The following is a 17,956-nucleotide window of genomic DNA, read 5'->3' on the forward strand; positions in this document are numbered from 1 at the left end:
CTCTCCTTGTCCCCATGTGTCTGTGCCCCTACTCAGCCACCTCCCTGTCCCCATGTGACCCTGTACCTCCCTCCCCCCCATGGCCTGTCCTCCCCCACTAGCCCTTATGAGCCCCTGTCTGACCCCCCAGCAGCTCCACGCTGTCTGTCTCCCCATATCCCTATCTCCTTACTTGACCTGACAGGCACTGTGAAGAAGGCAGGTTCATTCTCTTCCCTAGCTGGCTGGGAGCTGCTGCTCTGTTCTATCGCCATAGCACCCTCTGATAGGCAAAGGCAGAACTTCAGCAACTTTCCAGCCAAAGTTATTTCCTGCTGAGGCTGCCCTGTTCTAATGCCATAGCGCTCTCAGGTGGGCAAAAGGAAGAACTGCGGTAACTTTCCGGCAGAACCTTTTTTCTGCACAAAAATTAAAAATATGCATGGGTCATTAATTATGCACATGCACAGTGGTACAGCATTCCCCCAGGAGTAATCTGTTAATCCCCTTATCAAAATTAATTGCTTACTAAGGAATGTGAAAGTTAAGAGGTCCTCTCATGCTTTCCTCGTGGGAAAAACGTCTGACAGTCAGTAAACTCTGTGAGTTTCATATGACAAATTTCTAAAGATCATCAAATGGCAGGGTGCATGGATCTCCTAGTCTACTGATTCCTGGATATCTAAAGGAGGAAATCACATGGTTCTAAAGGGCATTTCTATGAAGGCCCTGTGCTTCCACAACAGTTCCTACCCACATTCTTTATGTCAACACAGTTCCCTCAGGAACCATGCTTCCACCGGTTCTCTACCACCACTTGCTCCAAACCATCTTACACTCATTCCTCTTGATGGGGGAAGATAATGTGTAACATGCTAATATCTATGCTGCAGATTTCTTGCAGGCGTATTTCTTTCCACCCAGCCAACCCAGACTTGTGTAGTAGTTCTTTTGGGCAGTGGGGGTTCCATGGGCTACCAGGGAATGGGAGCATGCCATATACCCATTCCCTCAGTACCGTCAGTGGCATCAGGGGCTTTTATGGACCCCCCCCAAATCTTTTTTTTGTTACCTTTCACTTCACAGAAGAAGGGAGCAATAAGTCCTTAGTGATTTATGTTCAAACCAAATGCTTCCACTTGCTTAAATATTTGGCCTTTATCCAGGTATTATAGGCCACCATGTTATCCGTAATATTACTATTGCTGCATGCTTTGATATTTGGGTATAGTGTACTGCCTGAGAGGACGTGTAGAATATACATCTGTTGTACTTGCTTTGGCAGTTCTTGGTGGGGGTTACAGGGCAGTATGCAGTAGAAAAGCAGCATATTTAACAGTTTTTAAAGTTTGATGAAATGAAGTATGGCACATGAGGTGGGTTTTAAGGTCAGGAAATGGGAGTGCGTAAAACAGTATATCAGGGTGTTGGTAAAACACACAGCTTTAGAATATGCCAGTTGTCTTAAATAGCTAGATTTTGATGGCTCAGTATTTGCAAATATGTAGGGAATACCTCAATAGTGAATTAAAGTTCTCTAGTTATATTATCTAAGGCAATATTGGAAAACTTTTCAGCATGACCACTGTACAGGAAAACTTTCTATAAGATTGTTATCTTAACAAAATTCAGTATATTAATTTGCTGCTATAATAGTTATAAATGGAGGTGATTTGCATCAGATTTTGAAAACCATTTTATGAAATAATAGATTCACAGAATGAGTTCTGTGTAGTTGAGTTTGACTTTGCATATGTTTTCCCTTCTTCTGCCCTATCCCTCACTTCTTTAAAAACAAGTTGCATTGTTATATATTAGTGAATGCTGGTGTAACATACTAGTCTAGTGTGTGAGATCAGGACTCCCTCTAGCGGCTGGCTCCAGGGACTGATTATGTAGTCTGCACTTTTCAGGGTTCACTTTTCTTTTTTCTGAAGTGGAAGAGAGGCCAGTGGTTTTGGTGTTGAGGGTTCTGAGTTAGATCCCTGCTGGTTACTGTTGTGGTTTGTTATATTGGTGAGTGGTAAATTAGGTTCATCAATATAAAGCTGAGCTTCACTGGGAAATTAGAATTAAGCTGTCCGAATATCTCTGGTTAACTTAATCACTCACCCTGGCCGTCCACATGACAGGATGTTGGATGGTGGCAGATGGAACAAGGAGGAGTGAAAGAGCTCATTTTCTGTTTCCAGGGCAAGGGAGAGAGAGTACTGAGTTGTTAACATGCTAGTTCACAACATTATTGAGGGAGGGATGCAAAAATAAGGGCTGTCAAATGATTAAAAAACAAATCGTGATTAATTGTGAATTTAAGTCACGATTTATCGCAGTTTTAATTGCACTGTTAATAATAGAATACAATTTATTTAAATATTTTGGGATGTTTTATTCATTTTCAAATATTGATTTCAATTAAAACACAGGATGCAAAGAGTACAGTGATCACTTTATATTATTTTTTATTACAAATATTTGCATTTGTGTGTGTGTTGGGGAGAAGTGTGTGTGTTGGGGGGGTGGGTATGTGTATTCATTGCGGGATCACTGTCTCTTTAAGCAGAGCACTCGGGAACGGAACATTTTTCAGCCAGCGGCAGCTGCTGTCTGCAGCACTCACTCCTGAGCCAGCAGCAGACAGGGTCTCACTGTTCCCTAACCCCAGCTCAGTAGCGACCAGGTACACAAGATGGGGACACCCCAACAGCAGTCCCTCTGCCCCGCTATGCGCAGCAGACAGGAGGCAGGCTTCTGGTCCGGAGCAGCTTGCCCAGGGGTAGCTCCATGGGGGAGGAGGCGGGAGCAGCAGTGGAGCAGGTCGGTGGGAGGAGGCACATCCCTGCCCCGGAGGCACCTCTAAGACTGGCCCTGTCCAGTGGGGAGGGGAGGGTGCAGGCAGTGGGGGGTTCCTCTCTCCCCCCCAGAAAATGTTTAACCGGCTCTCCCAAATCTCCTGCAGTCTCTTGTCCCTGGCTGTCTCCTGCTCATTGCCACAGCCAATGCCTCCTTCCCCACCCGGCCGCCGCCCCGTCCCATCTCCAGAGGTGTGTGATTAATGCTTGTTTAAAAAAAAAAAAAAAAGCATTAATTTGTTTTGAGTTAATCACATACGTTAACTGCGATTAATTGACAGCCCCCACAAAAATACTATAATCTTTCTTCTGAAATTTGCTCCATCAATGGTATGGTTTACATTAACTGTGACAGTGAGGCTAATATTTTAAAGTTAATTCTTATATTAACTGTAATATAGGGAGTGACCACAATACAAAACAATGATCTTCAAGAACTGTGCATGAACTAGCAGAGTTACTACATAGTCTGATTTATGTGACCCTGTCCAAACTCGTTATGACATGTCTAAAATTTACATAGCTAGCTCTCTGGGATGTTCACCCTGTCTAATTATTCTGCAAGCCAACTTCACGTATTTGAGCACAGTACAAACAATACATTACAGTGGTGTCAGTCGTATCTGTACCTTGGTTGGCATACGGGATTAAACCAGTGATGGTCACCTTCCAGAAATTAATCCTGGGGCTCAAGAGTTGTCAATGTGCCCTTTTAAAAAAAAAAACAAAAAACTTTTTTGGTTTGTCTTAGTAACTGTAGCTTCAACATTACATTTTGTTCTCATATGAAATCAGAAGTATATTTTAAAACTCCTACCACTAAGCCTGCCGGAATGCAGCACATTCTATGTATCTTATTCTCTTGGTCCTTCAGTATTTGTTATAATAATGTCTATTGTACAAAATATGAGAGAGAGTAACATACTTGACTCATGGAAATGATTCTTACCACTTTTTCATGACTATGATGACATCACTGGAAGTGCCATCATTGCTAGTTGCCATTCGTCCTGTAGAACACTGTGAAGACGTAGTTAACTCCCTAACTCTTACAGAGACAGGAAATAGTTGCAGAGACTGAGGCTATGGCTACACTAGAGCTTACAGCTGTGCAGCTGTATTGATGCAGCTGCACCGCTGTAAGCTGTCTAGTGTAACCACTCTAAGCAGATGGGCTCACCCATTGACTTAATTAATCCACCCCCAGTGACCGGCGACAGCTATGTCGGCGGGAGAGCTTCCCCAAGAAGCTCTCCTGCCAACATAGCGCTGTCCACACTTGTGCTTAGGTTGGTGTGACTTATGTCGCTCAGGGAGGTGGCTTATTCACATGCCTAAGCAACATAAGTTATACCTGTATAAGTGGTAGTGAATACATAGCCTGAGACAAAGCATAAAGCCACATTAGATTACAGCAGCATCAATACTGAGTTTACTTCTGCAATTATATTACTTGTTAAATATGCTATCCAAACCCTCTGCCATCAGTGAAAACTCACAAGCCTGATCTTTAGGTTATATAGCTTGCCTTAAGAGTTATGCCATGCTAATATTTTCGTAAAGAATGCGTAACATTTGTTTTTCGGAGGATGATAACATTCACTACAGTTAGGAAAGAAAATTTTACATGGGTATAGGATGGAATGAAGCAGCTTCTCCACACAAGAGCATCTCCTGGTAATGATTCAAAAAGGGAAAGTTATACTGGTAGTTGATCACTTGCTTTCCTTGTCAGGATAAAGACTGATGGGATATGACAATTCATTCTTAATTGTTGTTCTAGCCTGTATAAACTGGTTTTTATCTCCTTTAATATATCACTAATTTGTCACTTTCGACAAACAAAAAATAATCATATAGCAGCACTTTGATAATCATAAAGCAGAAATTTAATGTTAGAATTCTTAATGCAAGATTAGCTCTTTTGACATACAGTTTTGTTTTGGCTCACTGTAATGGGAATAAACTTTACATTGGATATAAGTTCTTTAGCAGCTATCTTGAATGAGGTTTTATCTAGTGATGATTTATTTGTATTGTAGTCACACCCAAAAACTCGAAGCAGCATTAGTATTCCATTGCAAAATTGCGCAAACAAAAGTAGACACAGTCCCTGTCCATAAGACCATTATTAATAATAATACATCATAATTTATTATGATGTATTATTCATTTATTAATTCGTGTTACAGTAATAATACATGGGCCAAGAACACATTGTGCTAGACACTAAACAAGTATAGCATAAAAAGGCCTCCAAGAATTTACCTTATTTTCTAATCTACACTAGCTATTTTCTTTTTATTGTTGCTTACACATAGCCAAGGAAGTATGTTTTCGGTACTATATTAGATTCTTGTCCAGTTTCCAGCTTAGTATGATACTGTTTCTCATTCAAGAACAGTATCATTGCTACAAAATTATGCTGACTGTTTCAAAATAAAGATTCCACCTAGTGTTTTTTTTAGTGTGACTTGCTTATTTTTTTGCATTTTATTACTTTATTTTGGAGATTTAGCAAACTGGCTTTTGGCAGGCGAAAGACTTTTTGAAGCCAGAAGCCATTTGAAAATCTCTTGGTATCAGCTATAGTGAATTAATCATGTACATCAATTAAAAAGCTTAAAAAGCTACTTCATGATTATTATTTTTCTATTTTAAACCATTTTATATTTATGGACATATAGAAGTGGTCCGCTCAGGTGAAGACTACATGCATAGATACTAGGGGTGCTGCCATGCCCCCTGGCTTGAAGTGGTTTCCATTATATATAAGGTTTACAGCAGGGGTAGGCAACCTATGGCACGCATGCCGAAGGCGGCACGTGAGCTGATTTTCAGTGGCACTCAGACTGCCCGGGTCCTGGCCACCGGTCCAGGGGGCTCTGCATTTTAATTTAATTTTAAATTAAGTTTCTTAAACTTTTAAAAACCTTATTTACTTTACATACAACAATAGTTTAGTTATATATTATAGACTTATAGAAAGAGACCTTCTAAAAATGTTAAAATGTATTACTGGCACACAAAACCTTAAATTAGAGTGACTAAATGAAGACTCGGCACACCACTTCTGAAAGGTTGCCGACCCCTGGTTTATAGTTTGGTTCAATGGCTCTCAGCACCCCCCCACTATAAAAATTGTTCCAGCAACCCTGACTACATGTATGGTCTTGGTAATTATTAAATACACTTCTTTACTTTGGCAGCTATTGAATGAACCACAAATCATGGAACAATTTGTGTTTATTTTTCACCTTTTGACATCCTGTGCCCTTGTAATATTCCAGTTGATTGCATACAGCTGCCTCTCGCTCCCCCTCCCTTTAGTGAAAGCTTGGATCCAGTAACTTTCTTTTTATTTTCATCCACCTGGAGACTCATTTGTCTAGCTGCTTTCTGGACTTCCACCAGCTAAGGAGTGGGTCTTCAGATCACTGAGTGAGGGTGTTCTGTAGGTACTGATATTTAGAAGCAAGTGGGGGTGGGGAGTTGTTAGAGAAGTGGTTTGTGAACTGGTTCCTTATTTCATTTCTTATACAGAAAAGCTATTTTTGGAAATGGAGTGTTTAAAATTTTAAGGTGTACATTTAAAATCCTTTTTTGCAAAAGTTTTCTGAAAAATTTGTCAACTGTGGCATGAACAAAAAGACAACTGTGCTATAACATTTTTATTGACATTTATTTGAGGTGCCATGTAAATTCACTTGAGGCTGAGCCACTCCTGGGTACTGGAATCCTCTGTTTAAGCCAGAATATTTTATTCCTCTCCAAGAAAAACTCTATTAACAGACCACATCATCATGGAATCTACATTTATAGATTACCCAAAGGATATAATACTAAAATAAAAACTGGTAGCACAGTACCACTAAATATAAAAGTAATTAAGCACTTTGCAAGAGTTTCTACACAGCCACAGATATTAAAACCTGTGTATTTGTTTACTGAGATAGTGTTTAACTTGTGCCTATTATTCCTGTGTTCTTCCCACCATCAGTTTTTAAGAGACGGGATTTTTTAATTTTCACATGGAAAATTTCCAAGGACAGGGAATGGAGGACTTGGTTTATTATTGTATCAAACTGGTATATATATAACAGAGCAGCACTCCTTAAATATTGCATTGTGGTGTCACAGCGACCAGACACAACTCTAAATTAGTGGACCCCTTCATCTAGTGACAAGACTCTGCATCCTATACACAATTGGGGACTTGTATTCAGTAGGTAGGAGCTGTGCCTGATGAATCAATGGACATCTTTTTTGTCCACATACATAAATTTGCTAAACTACTTTCATGTGACAGTTGCTTTTGCTTGTCTGTCTTGGGACTTGAACCTGGGTTCCAAGTCAAGAGTGCTGGTAGCTGGGCCTGCTGACAGCAGTAACATTTCCAGCATTATTTCCTGTCAGTGTATGCACCTTAACAATTAAGCAAATGTACAATTACATGATGATGACCACTCAGCAGCATGAAATAATGATGTGTGGATATGAAACTTATTAGCTAATAAGTTCAAGTAATTAAAAAGTTCCTTTCACCCTTGTAGAAACACATCGTCAACCTTCCCCAAAACCCTGCCTAGTTTGTTTGTAGGCATGCAACCCAAGAAGACAGAATATAGTAATTAAATACAACTGTCAGCTGAGCAGCACACTTCATCTCAAGAGAAGGACTTTCAGAATTTGTGCTGACAAGTTGAATTGCAATTGCAACTGTCAACAGATATTTCCCGAAGAAGGCCTGTAGGTTTAATACACTTATTCTGTGCTTTCTCCTTTTTACTGTGTGCGTGTATACACTCGCATATGTGATTTAGTCCTTTCTTTTGTTTTGTGTTGTGGCCATGGTTCAATAAAAGACATAAAAACACCAAAATGTTGAATGACCTTATCCTTCAGTTGTGATAACAGAAGGGTATAACGAATGATTTCACTTCCTCTGTTATATACATAATTCACCATATACCTAATTATCCCAAGTACAACAGGAAGGCTTTTGTTTAATTCTGTTGTCATCTGTGTTAGTATGAAGAGCGTTTCTTAGATTAATCCTTGTTCTTGGGAACTTTAACATAGTTAAATCCATATAGAAAATAACATTAATCAAGAGACAAGTCTGAAATGTGTGGTAAGAATTTATTAGCATTTACTAGAGTTACGTTTAGCTTATGGACTAATGAAAATATATTAAAAGAAGACAGTTACCCACTCCATACTAGCAAGTTAGTTTCATAACCCCCTTAGTGAAATCTAGGTTAATTTTCTTTATTGACTGTCATGATTTCCCCCCCCCAAAAAAAAATTAGTTACAATTGAGCAGCATACATGATTAAATAGCCTCAAATCATCTGTTATCTTGTCAACATCCAGGTCTTACAAGGCTAAAACTGATATAAATTGTGTATAAATTAGAATGAATTCTTAATGCATTGATGCTCAGAGGTTCAGAAGCCAAATTAGGGATCAACATTACCCAAAAGAGCCACAGTAGTGTGAATTCATTGTTTCATTTATGATAGTACTATTCATATTTAAACAGTATGACAGGGGAAATATTTAGTTCATATATCTATATCAGGGGTCGGCAACCTCTGGCACGCGGCTTGCCAGGGTAAGCACCCTGGCGGACCGGGCCAGTTTGTTTACCTGCCATGTCGGCAGGTTCGGCCGATCATGGCTCCCACTGGCCACGGTTCGCCCCTCCAGGCCAATGGGGGCGGTGGGAAGCCGCGACCAGCACATCCTGCGCCACTTCCCGCAGCCCCCATTGGCCTGGGACAGCGAACCGTGGTCAGTGGGAGCCGCGATTGGCCGAACCTGCCGACGCGGCCGGTAAACAAACTGGCCCGGCCCACCAGGGTGCTTACCTGGCAAGCCGCGTGCCAGAGGTTGCTGACCACTGATCTATATAATTCTCACAGCAGATAAATTAAAAACTTGGTAACTTAATTGGTTAATAACACAGTAAAAGCATCCTGTTTGGTTAATAATTAAATCACACAGTGTTTTAATATTGTGTGTTGCAAAGAGCCGCAAGAGACACGTTAAAGAGCCACTTGCAGCTCATGAGCGACAGTCTGATTATCACTGTCTTAACGTATAATTAAACAGACAGGGTACAATGGTTGAGTTTAAAATGTTGATCTACTTAGGTTGTTATAACTTCCTGTGGACTATCCTCCAAATTTGAAATGTTTGGTTTTCCTACCTGTTGTCATGAAAGATGCTGATGAACAGATAAGGAAACAAGCAAAAGAGGGCTCTTTTTCACATGCAAATCTGTGATAGAGAATAGCGGATGGAGGGGGAGAATTTTTATTCATACTTCTCTAATGGTTCTTTGCCACTCTTAAAGTAGTTGTATCTTGTTGTCTTATAATGCACAAAAGTCTTTTAAAAATAAAAACCAGTATTTCTTGCCTGTCAGATGGTTTTTTTCTTTTATTGGTACAAGGTATGGATAATCACATTTCTAAATAGTGACAGAGCCTCAAATGACTTACACAGGCCATCCCAAGCCAGTACAAGTTGCCATTTTATATCACATCACCACTTACTTTGTGTTTGCTACATTTTCTTTAGAAAGATTATTGTACAAATTTTGTTTTTCTTATTTTATACTTTCTTTGTTCCACTTTATCACTGTAAATTTGGTTTGCTCTAATAACCATGTGTTACATGCTCTGATTCTGCTACATGATATTTGAAGAGTAGCTTATTATGCAAGTAATCCCATTGATTTTCATGGTTGCAGAAATAAAGAAGTTATGTAATGGTTGTCATAACTACATAATGTAGGTAATCTAAATACATTTTAACCAAAGCATTATTTGGTGGGTCTAAATTGTGGCAGGAAATTTCATTTTAAAATATACTTTCTTGGATAGTTTCCTCATCAATAAGAGAGGTTCTTCTGGCTAAATTATGTCCTCAATGACGCTTGTTGTGCTGATACACTCCATGTATTAAAATGTTAATCGTATAATGTTATGCATATCAATGATTTAAGGCCTGAATTTAAGCCGTGTCAAGCTGCAAATTGTGTGAGCCTCTCACAAAGGAGTTTTAGGTCTTGTACCAGCTAAGTAGACAAGCTGACCATGAACGGCTGCTGAGTTTTGACAACTAACTTTTCTATTACATGATATGCTCAGTAATTCATATTTTATATATATATATATTTTTTCTTGTTCCCTGGCATTCCATGATTCTGCGGTCACATAATTAGCCATGACGGGGGAGGGATAGCTCAGTGGTTTGAGCATTGGCCTGCTACACCCAGGGTTGTGAGTTCAATCCTTGAGGGGGCCACTTGGGGATCTGGGGCAAAATCAGTACTTGGTCCTGCTAGTGAAGGCAGGGGGCTGGACTCGATGACCTTTCAAGGTCCCTTCCAGTTCTAGGAGATGGGATATCTCCATTAATTTATTTATAATTTATTTAAATTTACTCCTTGCTGCAGAATTGTTCATTAGAATGTCAGCTTTAATTAAAATAAAATTTCTAGCCCTTATGGTTATGCAGATCACCTTGAACATGTGGAGAGAGTGTAAACTGATGCTGTTACATCTCTTTGAAAGTGCAGTGGCTGAACTGCTACATTCATCCTACACAGAGGCTTGAAGACTCCACAATTCTGTGGCTGCAGGACTTGTCTATTTTCTAAGATCCACAATTCTGTTATTTGAAGCTGGAGTTAGTACTTGGTTTCAACCAGTCACCTAGCATTCTGCTTGCTGTCTCCCTGCCTGGCTAGGACATGCTTTCAGCTGCCTCTCACTCTCCAGCTTTTCTTACAAGAGTTAATTAGATTGCAATGCATGTTCCCTACACTGTTCACTGAGCTGGAGAGCACAGGGTCAGGGAGTCAGACCTAGAGTCCACATTGGAGGCAAGAAGCCTAGGCTGACCCGGTAGGCTGGCTGGAGAAGATTGGAGCAACTGAGGCCTAGGGACAAGCTGATACAGGATGCAAGCTCCACTGTCCCTGGCACGTGTTGGGAAGGAGATTTTGTGCTGGGCCACTTGGACAACATTGTTCATGCAATTGTTTAGCACTTAGACCTATAAGTGGTGAAAAAATTAAAAACAGAAAATGAAGTGTTACTCCTGGGGGAATTCTGCGCAATGCAGAATTTTGCAGAAATTAACATTGTGCACACAGAATTTCCTTTCACCACACAGAAATGGGCTGCAGTGCTGCTACACGCCACCTTCTGGACCTGGAAGAGCCCAGATCGCACATAGAAGACACTGTTGGGGGAAGGGGGTGGGAGCTAGAAGGTTCCTGGCAGCTGCAGTTCCCAGCATGCCCTAAGGGAAGGGGAGAGTGGCGCAGAGGAAACTGTGCAAGCCTGGGACTGAACATCAGGCTGTTTCTCCCTCTGGATCCCTGGACCGTGGGGGAGAGGGGGATGGGTGTCTGGGCTGGGGGGGCCTGCAGCTGGGCTCTGGGGGAAAGGGGGTGCAGGTATCTGGGCAAAGGGGGGCCCCATGGCTGGGCTTTGGAAGGGGGGAGGGGGAAGGGGGCAAAAAAACAAGAACTGGGTTGTAAAGGTGTTTTTTTTTTTTTTTTTTTTTTTTAACTCCGGGAATCATTAAGAAAGGGATGGATAATAAAACAGAAAATATCATATTGCCTCTATATGAATCCATGGTACGCCCACATCTGGAATACTGCATGCAGATGTAGTCACCCCATCTCAAAAAAAGATATATTGGAATTGGAAAAGATTCACAAACGGGCAAAAAAATGATTAGGGGTATGAAATGGCTTCTGTATGAGGAGAGATTAATAAGTCTGGGACTTTTCAGCTTGGAAAACAGACTAAGGGGGATATGATTGAAGTCTATGAAATCATGACTGGTGTGGAGAAAGTAAATAAGGAAGTGTTATTTACTCCTTCTCATAACACAAGAACTAGGGGTCAGCAAATTAATAGGCAGCAGGTTTAAAACAAATGAAAGGAAGTATTTTTCACACAATGCACAGTTAGTCTGTGGAACTCTTTGCCAGAGAATATTGTGAGGCCAAGACTATAACAGGGTTAAAAAAAGAACTAGATAAGTTCATGGAGGATAGGCCCATCAATGGCTATTAGCTAGGATGGGCAGGGATAGTGTCCCAAGCCTCTGTTTGGAAGAAGCTGGGAATGGGCGACAGGTGATGGATCACTTGATGATTACCTGTTCTGTTCATTCACTCTGGGGCACCTGGCATTGGCCACTGTCAGAAGACAGGATACTGGGCTAGATGGACCTTTGTTTGGCCGCTCTTTTGTTCTACTCCTGGGGGGAATTTTTGTGTGTGTTACAGACTTACTTGCTGACAGGTGTTTTGAAATAAATTAGCAAAATAATTGAAACTGGTGTGATTATGTAGTGTTATTTTGACATAAAATTTGTAGAATTTTGCAGAATTTTTACTTTTTTGGCTCAATGCACCCAGGAGTAAAGTGTGCTGAAATTAAACCTAGGAACTGAACTTTCAGGAACCAGAAGACTGGGTTAATGGGTTGGATAATCAAGTTTCATCTTCTTTAATTGTGAAGAAATAGGCTTACACAAAAGATGATCTGTATGTACCCTAAAACCGTGTTAACAAAATAATAAACTCAGAGTCAGAAGTAAAATCTGGTACTTGGAAGACCTTTGTGGCAACTTGCTTCAGAAATAAGAACTACTTTTCTTGAGGGGTTAAGCACAATAGGTATTCAGCTGTGTCGGAGAGAGCATATTTGTCATACTATTAGTAGTGAAGCATGACAGCTCTGAAATATGAGCAGCTGCAGTCTTGCTGCTGTTACATTTGTGCATCTCAATTTCTGTGAGGTACCAGAATTTGAAACATATGCTGTTAGTAACATGTAGGGGAAAAAGTCTATTTGTTCTAGAGTAGGATGGTGAAGGTTGGTAGTTTTATTGCACTGTTGAGTGAAGAGGGATGATATATGAAGTGCCGCTCCTTTTTGTTTACTAATGTTGCTGCACACATGCATGCATGACTCAGTACTTTATGAACTGGGCACATATCAAATTTTGACATCATTTTGTGTATTTAAAGAGACTGTCAGGTTTGATAGGAATTAAGCTACCTTTATTATAAATGTCACCTGTGTGTTCTTTGTGTGTTCTTAAAACAAGAAACAAAACAAAAAAACTGCTAACCTAATCTATTTTGTTCAAGTTAACAGCAAAGGAGTTATATAGATAATTGGCAATCCAGTTGGACTTCAAATAAATTAACTATAACATTATTTTTATTAATAATTAGAATTGCAGTAATACTATAGGTTTCAGAGTGGTAGCCATGTTAGTCTGTATCAGCAAAAACAATGAGGAGTACTTGTGGCACCCTAGAGACTAACAAATGTATTTGGGCATAAGCTTTCGTGGGCTAAAACCCACCCGCTTCATGAGGTGCATGGAGTGGAAAAAACAGTAGGAAGATATATATACACAGAACATGAAAAGATGGGAGTTGGCTTAACAAGTGGGGGGAGTCAGTTCTAACAAGACAATTCAAATGTGTACACACACACACACACACTCTCTCTCTCTCTCTCTCTCTCTCTCTCCCGGAAGAGTTTTAACATCTTTACCCTTTGTATTATGCTACAATCATTGCCTACAAATTAGGAAACAAGATTTCGTTTGCAGGTTATGTAAGAGAATGAACTCAAATAGATGACCTGCTTTGTAATGAACATATTTTCACATCCAAGATTTGCAAGAAAAATAGAACATTCCTAGTTATTAGCTTCTCAGAAAACTACAATTCTGAGAACATATCTAGTCTAAGATCAGTATTCTTAATATTGCCCTAGACTTATCTCATCTATTTCAACTTCACATTTGACATGTAATGATTGGCACACTTGTAGTCTGTCATTTACAAACATAGGGCCTAATCTTGCAATCAGATCCATACAGGCAGACCTTTGCAGCTGGGCCCTGGCTCCAGTGGAGCCATCTGGGGCACAAAGTTCAACCCCTGGGCATGTGCTTGCAGGTTTGGGGCTATGTAAGGTAGTGAACAACTTGGGGAAATGCTTAGATTTTCCAGAAAGTGAAAAATGGGATGTAAATCTTTGATCTGTATCTTCACAGTATGCATGTCATTTAGCCATCTTAGTACTTCATAAAACTATGTGGTTAAAGTGAAATTGGTTAAAGTAAGTCTGTCAGATATGGACTTTTGCTTGATGGATTAGACAGTCCTTCTGTATACTTACTGTACTGCCTCTTCATTTGTTGTTCTTGAAAAAGTTATACATCAGCCCCAGAAAACAAACATTAATTGTGCCTTTAAGTAATATTCATATTGGTTACTATTAAGTAATACATTTATATAGGTATTAGAAAGTGGCTAGATTGGTTGATAGCTGCTAATCAGAATCTACACAGCTGGTATTAATCTTTGGCTATATTCTGTTGCTATGATGTGCAAATTTCAAAAGTTATGTTTTCAAACCTAATAGATGTTTTTTCTTAACATCTTGAGTCCAGTGAATAATTATTTTAATTAAATTGAATAATAGGCAATTTAATATTTCACATTCAGTATGTAACAGACTTCAATTTCAAGCTTCCAGGGGTTATTAATAATTTTGTTCTGAATTATCAAAAATATTGATAGTTACCTCCTTTTATGCCCATGATGGCAATATTTATTTTAATAATGAAAAATAGCTGTCTAAAGTATATATTTTTGATGTTTCAGAAATGTGCTTTTTCTTTTTCTCTCCTCAGATCTGTCCAAGAATAGATTAACTGAAGTTCCTATGGAGCTGTGCCATTTTGTGTCACTGGAAACACTAAATCTATACCACAATTGTATTAAAATTATTCCAGATGCCATAGTGAATTTACAAATGCTGACTTACTTAAATTTGAGGTAAGTTAACATTATTGCTTTTTCTGTATGTTGTCAATTATGATGTCTCTTTTTCTCTCTACATTTTCCATGCATCTCTTCGGAAACATCACCGGCTGTGTTGCTCATTTTATTGGCTTCTATAAGGCAGAAGCCAATTGCCAGTAGGATTTTTCTGTCCTCTGTTAATTTTGTATATGACTACATCATAGGCTAAAATAAAAATAAGCTCTCACAGAAGACATGAAGAAGCATTGATTCTTCTTTGGATGATGGTCCCTACACATATTCCACATGTGGGTGTGCAGGTATGCCATGTGACTGAGTCCGTAAGCGTTTCTTAGCAGTGTCTGTTGACCCGCACATATGTAGTGCGTCTACTCGTGCTCCCAGCCAAGGATAGAATAAGTAGTGCAGGTTGATGCCTCTCCAATTCCCTCTTATTGCCACATGGCCTGAGTCAGAACCCCTGTTCCTTCATGCTCTTAGTTTTCTATGGGAGGGTGTACCTTTCATTCAGTGCATATAATTGTAAATAGGGGTATCTGCGTCAACGAGGAGAAGTCAGTGTTGATGCCTACACAGGAGATCAACTTTATTGGAGTGTGGCTTGACTCTGTCATGCGAAAGCCTCTCTCCTGGAAGACCATCTTCACAATGCTGACAGCCCTCATCGAAGACATGTGTCACAGACCTCGCACCATGGTCCGCCGCTGTCTCTCCCTCCTTGGACGTATGACAGCGTGCACCTACGTGACACTGCACGCACATCTCCATATGCGTTGTTTTCAAACTTGGCTCCTTTCCAACCAAGACCCTATGGACGCCAGGGTCATCATTCCTCGGACTATGCTGGCCTTCCTCAGACGGTGGTCCAATCTTTCCCAGATTATGATTGATATTCTCTTCGTCCTTCTCACACTACAGGCCACCATCACAGTGGATGCCTCCCTCATGGGGTGGGGAGCCCACTTACACCAGCACACACCTCAGGGCGTGTGGTCACCACAGAAGCCAGGATGTACATAAATGTGCTGGAACTGTGGGCAGACTGGCTAGTGTGCCAGGCGTTCCTCCCACTCATTCAGGCCCTCCATGTCCAAATGTTCTCAGACAACATTGTGGCAGTGGTATACATCAACAAGCAGGGCGGTGCCAGATCCCCTTCCTTCTGCTACGAGTTGGTCCAGCTTTGGAACTGGGGCATCAAGAATGATGATGCTTCAAGCCATACATCTACCGGGCACCTAGAATATCCTAGCCAACATGTTCAGCAGGACACTCTATCTCAGTCACAAGTGGGAGCTACATGACGCCGTGTTCAGTACTTCTTCGCAAAGTGGGGCATTCCCCGATGGGACCTCTTTGCCAATCACAAGAATTGAAAGCTGCCCCACTATTGTTCCACGGGAGCAAAAGAAAACAGCTCTCGGAGCGACACTCTTCCCCTCCATGCCTTTCCCTTCCTATGACAGGTGCTATGCAAGGTGCTACAGAGCAATCCTCAGACTTGTAGCCCCATTCTGGCCCCATCAGTTCTGGTTCACAGACCTCCTCACTCTCCACCTGCACATCAGTTTGCCTCCGCACACTCCCTGATTTACTCATACAAGATTGCGGGAATATTCGTCATCCCAGTCTGGGCTCTCCATCTCACAACCTGATTTTTGGATGGGCATCAAAGATAGACTGCCCATGCGACAAATCCTTACCCAAAGCAGGAGACTCCACCAGAGCCTGCTACTGACCTAAATGGAAATGCTTCACAACATGGGTCCGCTACCCCCATCATTCACTAAACATGGTGTCTAGTCCAGTCGTCCTCGATTACTGCCTAGCCCTCAGTTCTATCTGAGTGCACCTGGCAGCACTTAGTGCCTTTCTCGCTCCTGTGGATAGCACCTTGGTCTTTACGCACCCCACCACAATTTGCTTCATGAAGGGTTTACTTAATACCTTTCCACCAGTACTCAAACCCCCACCCCTGCTGGACCTTAATCTCGTACTCTCCATCCTCACGCAGCCACGCTTTGAATCGCTGGCAATATGCTCCCTCTCCCACCTCTCAATGAAAGTGACATTCTTGGTAGCCATTACCTCAGCCAGATGGGTCTGTAAACTAGCGGTCATGATGGTGGATCCCACCTACCTGATATTCCACAGGGACAAAGTGTCCTTACGGTTCCAACCTAAATTCCTCCCAAAAGTGGTGTCAGAATTTCACTTAAATCAGAACATCCACCTGCTGGTTTTCCGCTTCAAATCACATGCTTTCCCCGCTAACAGAGCCTTTCACTCTTTTGACATCTGACATACATTGGCATTCTACCTACTCAGGACTCAACCCTTTTGTGCATCACCAAAACTATTTGTGGCCATTGCCGAGCAGTCCAAGGGTCAAGCCCTTTCACACCAATGCATCTCCAAATGAGTGTCGGGGTGCATCTGTGAAAGCTACAACCAGTCCAACACCCCCCCACCCCATCTGATAGCATACTCTACACGAGCACAAGCTGCCATGTCTGCCTCACGAGTGGAGGTATCCTGGCTAGATATCTGCTGTGTTGCAATGTGGCGCACTGTCCACACTTTCACTTTCATGCAAGCAGAAGCTACAGATGCCACCACAGGTGAAGCCGTACTGCAGACCCCACTTCCACTGGCATCCTTGCACCTACGTCCATGCTCATCACTGCTTGTGAGCCACCCATATGTGGAATACACCTAGGGACCATCACTCAAAGAAGAGGAGGAGGTTGCTTACCTGGAACTGGAGGTTCTTCGAGATGTGTGGTCCTTATCTTTATTCCACTACCTGCCTTCCATCACCTCTGCTAGGGACTGTATTCCACTACAGTAAGAATGAGACTGGAGAGATGTTGACCCACACTACCTATTAGCCCCTCGGCTAGGAGCATGAGGGAATGCACTATGTACATGTGGGTCAACGGACACTGCTAAGAAACATACTTTTCTTTAATACCTTATTTGGCCCTATTTTACCACTCAGGAGTATTGTGAGGATTTATATCTCTAACTCACTCTGAATACATAAAGTGATAAGTATTAATACATTATTTATTTAGCATTATTTCAGAATGCTTTCTGTTTTTAATATTGTAGAACTAAGAATAAATTTGGTATCAATTATTCTGATTAAAGACTTTTCAAAAGCTAAATATTTTGGTATATCCACAAAGCATTTGCATAAGTGCAGGATAATTACACAAGTATTATAGGTACTTTT

The 17,956-nt window shown here is 41.0% G+C and overlaps 1 protein-coding gene across 8 annotated transcripts in view; it reads left to right on the plus strand.

Annotated features, from left to right (window-relative positions):
- The window catches only part of LRCH1 (leucine rich repeats and calponin homology domain containing 1), a 241,877-nt gene that overhangs the window by 99,498 nt on the left and 124,423 nt on the right, over positions 1 to 17,956 (plus strand). For all 8 annotated transcript variants that reach the window (XR_004644092.1, XR_004644091.1, XR_004644095.1 and 5 more), the window contains exon 2: positions 14,586 to 14,730. Coding sequence is in view for 3 of the 8 variants with exons in the window: in XM_034758484.1 (XP_034614375.1) it covers positions 14,586 to 14,730 (145 nt within the window). In the remaining 5 variants the exon portion in view is untranslated. The remainder of the gene's footprint in view (positions 1 to 14,585; positions 14,731 to 17,956) is intronic.

The sequence above is a fragment of the Trachemys scripta genome, chromosome 1 (genome assembly GCF_013100865.1).
Source record: "Trachemys scripta elegans isolate TJP31775 chromosome 1, CAS_Tse_1.0, whole genome shotgun sequence".
Taxonomy (NCBI): domain Eukaryota; kingdom Metazoa; phylum Chordata; order Testudines; family Emydidae; genus Trachemys; species Trachemys scripta.